This window comes from Tasmannia lanceolata, unplaced genomic scaffold (genome assembly GCF_043159265.1).
Source record: "Tasmannia lanceolata isolate RefF3 unplaced genomic scaffold, GAP_Taslan_0.1 ptg000015l, whole genome shotgun sequence".
Lineage (NCBI taxonomy): Eukaryota > Viridiplantae > Streptophyta > Magnoliopsida > Canellales > Winteraceae > Tasmannia > Tasmannia lanceolata.
In genome coordinates, this window is record NW_027518692.1 from 46,248,223 (window position 1) to 46,259,326 (window position 11,104).

General features: G+C 38.4%; 1 protein-coding gene across 1 annotated transcript; it reads left to right on the plus strand.

Annotated features, from left to right (window-relative positions):
• The first annotated feature begins 716 nt into the window (after positions 1-716).
• LOC143891557 (uncharacterized) lies at positions 717-10,643 on the plus strand. The gene is made up of 3 exons (XM_077396050.1): positions 717-951; positions 5,121-5,285; positions 5,787-10,643. Exons 2-3 carry the CDS (start codon positions 5,192-5,194, stop codon positions 10,403-10,405), a joined length of 4,713 nt encoding a protein of 1,570 aa, XP_077252165.1. The 5' UTR covers positions 717-951; positions 5,121-5,191; the 3' UTR covers positions 10,406-10,643.
• The last annotated feature ends 461 nt before the right edge of the window (positions 10,644-11,104 follow it).

An 11,104-nucleotide genomic window follows, 5' to 3' on the forward strand; every position in this document is an offset into this window, starting at 1 on the left:
AAGGACAAATGATCATATTTAGCAGGTAACGGGGAACGTCCATCACAAAGAGGGATAGAATGTTGACCATTGATAAGGAGGCCTTAACTGGGCCCACATAAGAGCTGACCCAACTAATTCCACTAATTCGCAAAGCTGGGATTGAACCTAAAATTGGTATTTCCACTGTTCCACACTACCCGTTCAAAGAAGAAGAGGAATGCTAGACTGAAGGGAGCCTAGGAAAAATGGGATGAAAGGGCTCTCCTGTTGGCTGCACATGACCAAAGTGCATTTAAAACTAGTTGACTTTTACATTTTAAAGTGAGGTGCAGCCAATGGGGAGCCCTTTCATCTCATTTTTTGCAAGGGATCCCTTCACTCTAGCATTCGTCTCCTAAAAATAGCGTTATTTTCATTTTTTTCAGAAAAAGACATACAGAGGGGTGGAATTGCCGGAAAAGTGAGTCGATTCTCACAGCAGATACAGACAAGCACGAGCCAGATAGATAATTAGGAGGGAGAAATTGAACTTCAAATTCTCGGGATGAGACGAGATAATTCAAGAAAAAGAGAAATACGGGGTCACTTTCTCAAATTATCAGTTATTAGCCAGTGGTATTATAGAAAATAACTTCACATTGAATGGGGTATTATTACTACGAAAATTCCAAACATTCCAAACTGGAGTAGAAAGCGCGTCTTGGTTGTCTTTGATTGTCATTGATGCCCTAATACAAACATTTTAATTGAATAAAAAAGGAAAACATCCCATTTTTCCTCATTCCTCTCTCTCTCGCTCTCTCTCTCTGTCTCTATCCCTCTCTCTCCATTTTTCCTTCGAAATCTCTCGTCACGTCGCTTGATTTGATCAGATTAAGTTCTGCTTCTGAGAAATTCGGGATTTGATTTCTTACGCAGCTGTTTGAGTAACAGTTCTTTCAATTCTGCGAAAAAAGTGAAGAATCTGAGGTATTTTTTTTTCTGATTGTTGAGCTTTTTTCTTCTCTGCAAATCTTACTTTCTTTACTGAAACAGACTCCTTTGCTCTGCTTTGCTTGTAATTTCGGAGCTTTTTTTCTTTCTTTTGTTTAAAGAGAAAAAAGAGGGGAAGAAAAAGAATCGAAGCGATTTCTTTGTTATTTAGATATGTTCTTCTTTCTTCGTCTCTGATAATCTTGTCTTTTCATTAAATTAGAAGAAAGCACAGAAAAAAAAAAAAACACAGGTGATTTGGTCTGTAGCTGTTTTTCTGTAACCGGACGCTCGGTGCCAGCTAATAAATGTTTGCAAAATGCGCACGTTAGCTAAGGGCCTCTTTTGATGCCATAAAAAGAGAATTTATATGAGGGGTGGGCGTGAAAACACGTGAAGTCTAAGAAAGTAGGTACGGCCCACTCAATATGATGATCCAAACCGTTCATCTGTTTGGGCACAACGTAAATAGGTTGTGCCACAAAAATCATTTCCATAGGATGATCTAACCCTCCGATCTGTAGAAGATTTTATAAATGATTTTTAGGTCGGTTTTTCAAAGAAGATCTATTTCGATTAATCCTTTTTTTTTTTTTTGACTGATTCTATTTCGATTAATCTTATCTGCAAATAGGCTTCTCCTTGGAAACCATTCATTTTAGATGATTTTTTTTTATTTTTTATTTTTTATTGTTTATATAATCATTATTTACAAATGATTATATGCAACTTTAAAATCATTTGCATATAAAATTGAATAATGATATGGAGACGGATTTGGGGACCCAGTGTGGAACCGAGCTGATAATAGCCTCTCCTTGATTTTTGTTTTGGCTTTTACTCCCTTAAATGGCAAAACTACCCTCGCATGCCATGTGGCATGTAGGGATTTGTTGGGTTCCACCCTAGGTCCCTAAATCGGGCAATCTGTAAAATTAGCAGGGATATGCGAGGGACCATCACAGAAGGCATTTCGTGGACTGACTGATGCATGTGAGAGCAGCCACATAGACTCAGATTTTGTCTTTATTTATTTATTCGTCTGAGGCCGCTGCTCTCTCATGCAACAGGCAGTCAGTGAAATTCCCTTTTCAACAGTCCCTAGCAAAACCCAAATTAGGAAATGATATTTTTTTTCCCTTTTGGACTTCTAAGCATTTTCCCTTTTTGTTTGTCTTTTTCCTAGAGAATAACTGCATTTTTTCCAGCTCCTTTTGTCTGTCTTATCCTGAAATTAAACTCATTTTGGGAGGCGGTGTTGGGAAATGCTGAGATAGGGGTGGACATATCATTTCTATCTGATTCTAGGCAAATAAAATTTAGAGGAATCCAAATAATTTTGAGAATTTATATGCCCTTATCTTGCGCCATAGTTTTTGTTCTTCTGGGAAGGCCGTTAATTGAAAGCAAACTCTTGAAGTTGAGGAGTTCCTTGTACACTGTATAGATAGGTTAATGGGCGTTGGTCTTTGTCTTGTTTCCTAGATTGACAAGTTAGAAGGTTCGGATGGTTTCCTAAGTAGGGTAGGAAAGGGGCTTCGGTTTAGGTTTTGGAAGATAGTTAAATCGTTCTAAAGATTGTTTAGATTGATTGGTGTGTGAAAAGAGAGTTTTTTGCTTGTCTTTTTTGAGTTTTCTACAATTGTGTGTGGCGACCAAAACTTTACCGAGAGTCGTTTATAAGTGTAAAGCGATCTAAGATGGTTGCAAAGAGCTCAACCTCAAAGTTAGAGATTGATAAATTTGATGGAAGAGAGAGAAGAGTGAAGGACATTCTAGTTCAACAAGGCTGTTACGAACCCGAATCGGTTCGAAACTGATTTGATCTTCTTAGAGGGAAGATCAACCTCTTGACCCACTTCGAGGGAAGGGTCGTTCCTCCTTCTGTGCAAAAGCACAATTTGGGGATAAATTTCTACGTACCTCAATAAAGTACGTACAAGTTATTTGTAGAAAATCCCTAATCTAGATAATCCTTTTCTTTAAGACTCCTACACATCACAAACAACTACAAAGCAAATCCTACCAACTAATTTATTCCAGCCCAAGTGGGACCCATAGAACCACGAAACAAAGGCTTGGCTAAGGCATTGAAAATAAATAATCGAATGTTGGGGAAGATGCATGATGTCGAGTGGGAGAACATCGACTGTGTAACGGGTTCAACATTATGTTGGAAAAATCAGTGTCAAAATTACAAAAAAAAGTTCAAGAAACTCTACTGGTTAGTTCCCTGTGTAATCAGAAAAAAAAAAAAAAAAAAAAAACCCTCTACCGGTTAGTTATATGGGCTAAAGTTGCAGAAAGATAGGAATGTTTTGGAACACATGATGTGTTTAATGGGCTTGTGGATCAATCCCACAAGGTTGATGAAAAGATGAAATAAGAAGACAATGCCTTATTGCTTCTTATTCCTATTCATAATTCTTAAGACAATATGATGCCTATACTTGGGGAAAGAAGCGCTGAACTGAAAGAAGTCACGATGTCACTCGTATCAAATGAGATTAGGAGAAAGCCCACTCTTCATGGTAATGAATATCATGTATTAATTGTTCGTGAGAAGAATCAAAGATGAAGGTTGTCTAACAGGAGATCTGAGAAAGATAGGTTGAAATTCAGGGTCTGCAGAAAAGACAAGCAATGTTATCGTTGCAATGAATTTGGCCACTTAAAGAGGAATTGACCAAAATGTACTCACAAAAAACAACGATAACAGTTCTGAAAATACTGTGGTAGTAGTGCTGGGTGATTAGAACGAGATGGCTAAAGTTGTTCTCACTGTTTCCACAGGAAAACACACTTCTCCTCGTAATGAGTGGATTCTAGACTCATGCTATTATGTTCATGTATGCCCTAGGAGAGATTATTTTGATACGTTTCAAGAGAGAATGACAAGTCTAGTTTCCTTCGGTGACGTGTCTATTTGTGACGTCACAAGAGTTGCGGCGGTAATGATTAACATATTAAATGGAGTTGTTTGTACTTTGGGTAATGGCATATATCTCAAAGACATGGAGGAATATACTATCTCTTGGCAGGTTAGACTCCATGGATTGAATGCACTCATTTGTAGGTGGGGCCATGAAATTCATACACGGATGTATTGTTTTGATGAAAAGATTAGAAGTGCAACATATTATGTCATCTTGTGGGGAATACAGTGGCTAGTAACCTCGACGGATGATTCAAAAAAGGGTACATAGAATTGCAAGGCCTTTTGTAGGGTTTCTTTTGCAATTGGAGTAGAGAGAGCAATAATAGTTTCTAGGGTGTACACAGTGGTGAGATGTTAGTTCTTGTATTGGAGGAAGAAGGGTCAAGGCCCCTCTCCAAAGTTGAATAGATGAGTTGGCTTGGTACCTGCACATGTACGTTGGCTGTGTTGACCTAATCAGGTGGAGTCAAAACCAGGATGATTTGATGTGTCTATATCTGATATAGCCAATGGTGGTTTACGGCGACAATAGACAAGTGTATAGGCCAACAAGAAAATCTTCAAGGTGGGTGCAGAAACAAACGAATGTGGAGATTGTTGGGTTTTTGTCTTGTACCCTAGTTTGACTACGGTTTTGTAAGTAGACTGGGAAAGGGGCGTAGGGTTAGGTTTTTGTAGAAACCTTATCTATATGGTATCTAAAAGAAGTGAAATAAGTGATAAGCCATGTTTATGTATAGCATATGGTTATGCTAGTGATGTTTCGGTAGCCATGTTTACATTTTTGAGTTCATATATCGTAACCTATTTTCAGTTTGGTGTCAAGCTCCTTTACATGTTACCGAAATTTGAGCATGAATTCATGGGTTTCATATTAAAGTTCAGTTTGTTTCAAAGTCCCTCACACACCTCCAGGTGAATCAGTGACTGATAGATTTTATTTATTTATTTAGTTATGATAAGTATAAAATCTAACACCAATGTTAGAAAAGTTTCAACAAGCAATTTATTTTGTATTTATTCAAATCAAGAGGGATTTTATTGGCTCAGAAAATTGAAGAGCATCTGTGTCATGTCAATAAATTTCAAAACCAATGTATGTGTTTTTAATGCATGACTCTTGGAAATGCCAAATACAATTATTTTCGCAGATTTAGATAAGCTTTTTCATACTTTCAGACTGAGAGTACACTGTCTTGGAAATTGAAAAAACTCCCCTTCTGTGCAGGTCTTCTTGTTTTTCATCTCAAAAGCAAGCATGCTAAGAGGGGTTTTTCAGTCAATGCAAAAGCGCCAGAGATGAAGAAACACAATGTCAGGAGGCTGTTTTCATCCTTCTTTGGGAGTCACCTCAGCCATGAGAACACTGAATGGCGGGAAGAGGCCAAGAAAGGTGATTTTCTCACACTGAATATTTTCTTATAACACCCTTCACGTGTCATTTTTCAACGGAAATGAGGTTAAGTGATCATTGGAAAATGTGAGAATGGCAGGTTTTTATCTTTCATCAGCCTAACAAAGGCTGAAGAATTTTTTCTTGGAAGATGGTGTAATTGGAATTCCTACATGTTTCTCTTAAGACTCAAGACTTAAGTAGAAACCACCCGAAGTTCAAAAGATGGACCTAAAAGTCGCTTTGTGGATTCACCATTAATTCAACTCATACGTCATGGTTTCATTAAATCCTTTCTATAACCAATTTCAGCTTTTTCCATTGCGCATTTGATCATCTTTTTATTTCCTTTTTTCTTTTGGTAATTTAGATCATTTTGCCACACTTTGGCATCAAATATTTGAGTCACGTCAAAATTTAAGTTTTCTTGGTCTTGTTGAACTTCAATTCTTGCTTTTCTTCTCATCAAAATAAAAGAGTACATGTTTCCACTTGCCACAGACATCGAGAAGAAGGTGAAGAAGATACTGGATCTGATCAATGAAGAAAAAGAGGAGGATTCCGTAGGGAATTCAGATGAGGGGTCAGAATTGGTTGCGCTTGTGGAGGATTTCTATGAACATTACAAATCCCTCCACGAACGTTATGATCAGCTGACAGAGGAGCTAAGGAAAAAAGCTCATGATAGTGGAGGAAAAGATAGCAGCTCTTCATCCGGTTCCAGTTCTGACTCAGAATCAGAACATGCTTCTAAAGATGAGAAAAGAGATAAATCCAATAAAGGAAAAGTTGATGAAGGGAAGATTTTTGTGTCAGAATATGAAACTCTGCAGGAGCAGCTAAGAATTGTGGCAGGAAATTGTAATTCCCTGCAAGCCGAGAACAGCAGTTTAAAGGAGGAACTTGAAGCTGCAACAGGAAATTGTAATTCCCTGCAAGCCGAGAACAGCAGTTTAAAGGAGGAACTTGAAGCTGCAACAGGAAATTGTAATTCCCTGCAAGCCGAGAACAGCAGTTTAAAGGAGGAACTTGAAGCTGCAACTCAAAAAGAAGCAGATATGAGCCAGAGATTAATAGCCATCAATGAAGAGAAGGATGCTTTGATTTCACAAAATTTGGAGGCTTCTAACAAGATACAGCTGGCAGAGAAGACAGTAGACAAATTCAAAATTGAAGCTGAACAGTTAAGAGATGAGAATTCAAAATTTGATGCTGACAATGGAGGTTTGAAGCTTGAACTGGAAAGTACAATTCAACAAGTAGCTGATTTGAATGAGAGATTGATTTTAGCAAATGTAGAGAAGGATGCTTTGGGCTTGGAAAATCTCACAGCTCTAGTCAAGATACAACAGGCTGAAAAAGCAGTAGATGATCTCAGGACTGAAGCTGAACTTTTGAAAGATGAGAAATCAAAATTGTTGGGAGAGAATGAAGGCCTTAAGTTTGAACTGGAAACTGCAATTCAACAAGTAGCTGATTTGAACGAGAGATTGATTTTAGCAAATGTAGAGAAGGATGCTTTGGGCTTGGAAAATCTCACATCTCTAGTCAAGATACAACAGGCTGAAAAAGCAGTAGATGATCTCAGGACTGAAGCTGAACTTTTGAAAGATGAGAAATCAAAATTGGTGGGAGAGAATGAAGGCCTTAAGCTTGAACTGGAAACTGCAATTCAACAAGTAGCTGATTTGAACGAGAGATTGATTTCAGCAAATGTAGAGAAGGATGCTTTGGGCTTGGAAAATCTCACAGCTCTAGTCAAGATACAACAGGCTGAAAAAGCAGTAGATGATCTCAGGACTGAAGCTGAACTTTTGAAAGATGAGAAATCAAAATTGTTGGGAGAGAATGAAGGCCTTAAGCTTGAACTGGAAACTGCAATTCAACAAGTAGCTGATTTGAACAAGAGATTGATTTTAGCAAATGTAGAGAAGGATGCTTTGGGCTTGGAAAATCTCACTGCTCTAGTCAAGATACAACAGGCTGAAAAAGCAGTAGATGATCTCAGGACTGAAGCTGAACTTTTGAAAGATGAGAAATCAAAATTGGTGGGAGATAATGAAGGCCTTAAGCTTGAACTGGAAACTGCAATTCAACAAGTAGCTGATTTGAACGAGAGATTGATTTTAGCAAATGTAGAGAAGGATGCTTTGGGCTTGGAAAATCTCACAGCTCTAGTCAAGATACAACAGGCTGAAAAAGCAGTAGATGATCTCAGGACTGAAGGTGAACTTTTGAAAGATGAGAAATCAAAATTGTTGGGAGAGAATGAAGGCCTTAAGCTGGAACTGCAAACTGCAATTCAACAAGTAGCTGATTTGAACAAGAGATTGATTTTAGCAAATGTAGAGAAGGATGCTTTGGGCTTGGAAAATCTCACTGCTCTAGTCAAGATACAACAGGCTGAAAAAGCAGTAGATGATCTCAGGACTGAAGCTGAACTTTTGAAAGATGAGAAATCAAAATTGGTGGGAGATAATGAAGGCCTTAAGCTTGAACTGGAAACTGCAATTCAACAAGTAGCTGATTTGAACGAGAGATTGATTTCAGCAAATGTAGAGAAGGATGCTTTGGGCTTGGAAAATCTCAGAGCTCTAGTCAAGATACAACAGGCTGAAAAAGCAGTAGATGATCTCAGGACTGAAGCTGAACTTTTGAAAGATGAGAAATCAAAATTGTTGGGAGAGAATGAAGGCCTTAAGCTTGAACTGGAAACTGCAATTCAACAAGTAGCTGATTTGAACGAGAGACTGATTTTAGCAAATGTAGAGAAGGATGCTTTGGGCTTGGAAAATCTCACAGCTCTAGTCAAGATACAACAGGCTGAAAAAGCAATTGAAGATCTCAGGACTGAAGCTGAACTTTTGAGAGATGAGAAATCAAAATTGTTGGGAGAGAATGAAGGCCTTAAGCTTGAACTGGGTGCTGCAAATGGGGAAGTAGCTGATCTGAAACAGAGATTAGTAGCTACAACCCAAGAGAAGGATTCAGTGGCATCTGAAAATTCGGAGGTTTTGAGCAAAATGCAGAAGGCTATTAAAACCTTAGAAGAATCTGGAACTGAAATAAAACTGTTAAAATATGAGAATTCGGAATTGCTGGTTGAGAAGACCAATCTGAAGGTGGAGTTCGAAGCTGCAAGTCAAGAAGTGTCCAATATGAAGGTGGAGCTCGAAGCTGCTAATCAAGAAGTGCTCAATCTGAAGGTGGAGCTGGATGCTGCAATTAATGAAGTGGCCAATTTGAAACAGACATTGATGTCTACACAGGGTGAGGTGGACACTTTAGCCTCTGAAAATCTGGCAGTCTTGAGCAAGGTTAAACAGGTGGAAAAATTCAATGAGGAATACAAAACCGAAGCTGAACAGTTAAAAGGTGATGTGTACAAATTGCAAGCCGAGAACAAAGATTTGAAGAATGAACTGGAAGCTGTGAAGCGGCAAGTGACTGATATAAACATGATACTGCAGGTGACAGAGGAGGAGAAGGGAAGATTGACCTCAGAAAATTTAATAGCGGTGAATAGAATACAGGAGGTGGGGGAAAATATTCAGAACTCGGAAAATGAAACTAAACGGTTGGTGGAAGAAAATTCCATGCTGCTGCTAAACGGGTCCAACTTGCAAGATCAGGTTTTGAATTTGGAGAGGAGATTGGAAGAGAGTGGGGGTGAAGTTTCGGCTCTTATGAGGAAGCTCGAAGACTCGAAAAATGAAGCATCTGACCTAACAATACAAGTAAATGATCTGCAACTCAACCTGGACACATTACGTACCCAAAAAAGTGAACTTGAAGACGAAATCGGAAGAAAAACCAATGAAGTTTTGGAAAACAAGACTCAGATGGAAAAATTGAGACATGAATTAACAAGCAAGATCGTGGATCAGCAAAGAATGCTTACAGAATTGGAAGAGGAGATCCAGAAGAAAACAGCCCAGGTAAATGATCTGCGTCAAGAGCTGGAGTCGTTACGCACACAGAAAAATGATTTGGAAGAGCAGATTGATAGTAAAAACAATGAAGCTTCAGAAAACCAGATTCAGATGGAGAAATTGAAGGATGATTTATCTAGCAAGATTTCGGATCACACGAGTATGCTTAAAAAGCATGAAGACTCTTACTGTGAGTTGCAATCAGAGTATAAACAAGTTAAGGATCAGTTCCAGGAGTCATGTGAGAAGCTTATGATTGCAGAAAAGAAGATCAAAGAAATTGCTGAAGAGAGCCAGAGGAAAATTGAATCTAAAGACGAGATGGTTCAAAAGTTACAAATGTTGAACGAAGAGCAGAAGAAAGCAATAGAAACTGCAGGGGCTGAGATCAGTATGTTGACACTGGAGGTAAGTAAATTAAAGATGAATCAAGAAGAACTCCAAGGAATGCTTAATGCTGCTAAAGAGAAGGAGGATCAGAAAGACGACACAATTGGAATTCTGCAGAAAACTGCAGCAGAGCAAAAAGAGGAGATTTCAAAGTTGAATGATTATGTTCGTCTGTCACGACGTCAGCTTAAAACTACAGAAGATGAACTCAAGGAGAGAGAAGAAAACTATCAGAGGATGGAAGATAAATTACAGGGAGAACACAGAGTACTTAAAGAACAGATCGTTAAGTTATCTGAAAAGACAGGTATTAAAGATAAGGAGCTCAAAGAAATCAAAGAAGTAGCCAAGTTTGCAATGGAAAATCTAGGTATTGAACTTGGTAAGTTGGAACTTTTGGTACATAAGTTTGAGGAAGAACACGGGTCTGCCCAAATCCGGTTATCAGAATTCACGAAGGAGACTCAAAGTGCAAAGAAGTGGATCATAGCAAGTATTTATGAGAAAAAGAAGCTGAAGACTGAGTTACATGATCTATCAGGAAGACTGAAAGATATGGAACTGAAGGTTAGCGAGAGGGAGAGAGAAAAGAGAAGGTTAATGGAAAGAGTGGCTGAATTTGAGAAGACAAAGGGTGAATTGGAGAACAGAGTGAAGGAGAAGGATGAAGAGATGTTGGGTAGGAATGAAGAGAAAAGAGAGGCCATAAGGCAGCTATGTTTGTTAATCGATTACCACCGCGAAAACTACAATCACCTCAGGCAGTTGCTCTCAACAACGCGCAGAAGGAATCCATAGTCTGAATTGAGGTTATCTCTCTCCCATTTTCCTGTTTGTTGCATCCCTTTTATTGGATTGTCAGTAAATCATGTTCTATTTTTTCAATTTTTTCGACAAGGCAGCTAGGCTTGTTGATTGAACATTCCTTGCTCAGATTAAACATGATATATAGGTTGAAATCTGGACCCTCCACCATGGATGGGCTAGTTCAAATATTGCAGAGATTGGGGATGATCATAAGCATCTGATTACAATATTTTTGCCTGTTAAATGTGGCCCAATTTTTGTTATTGGCAATACATCTGCAAGTCACAGATCGGAGGATCAGGGCAAATTTTCTGCTATGACTCCCCTTGTTGGGATATACTACTGACTTTTGTTAAAGCCTTCTTCTCTTGCACGTCAGAGGACTTTTGAGTCTCTTGTTCCTGTCTGGATTGCAGGAAAACATTTCTTGCAGAATTTTTTCCCTTGTTATTTTTGTGTCACGACTTCGAGGAAAATTTTAAAATTAAGTGATATCATTATAAATTTAAGGTCCCTCTAAACAAAGCCTCAACTGCAGTGGTTCAACTTATTTTTTTCATGTGTAACCAAACAATGGAAAAGTAAGAAATTCTGGAATTTTTTTTCCTTTTCTAACTTTTCCAGAAAATTCCTGCAATCCAAACTGGGCTGGATTGCAGAAATTTTGTAGAAATTTTTTTAAGGAAAAAC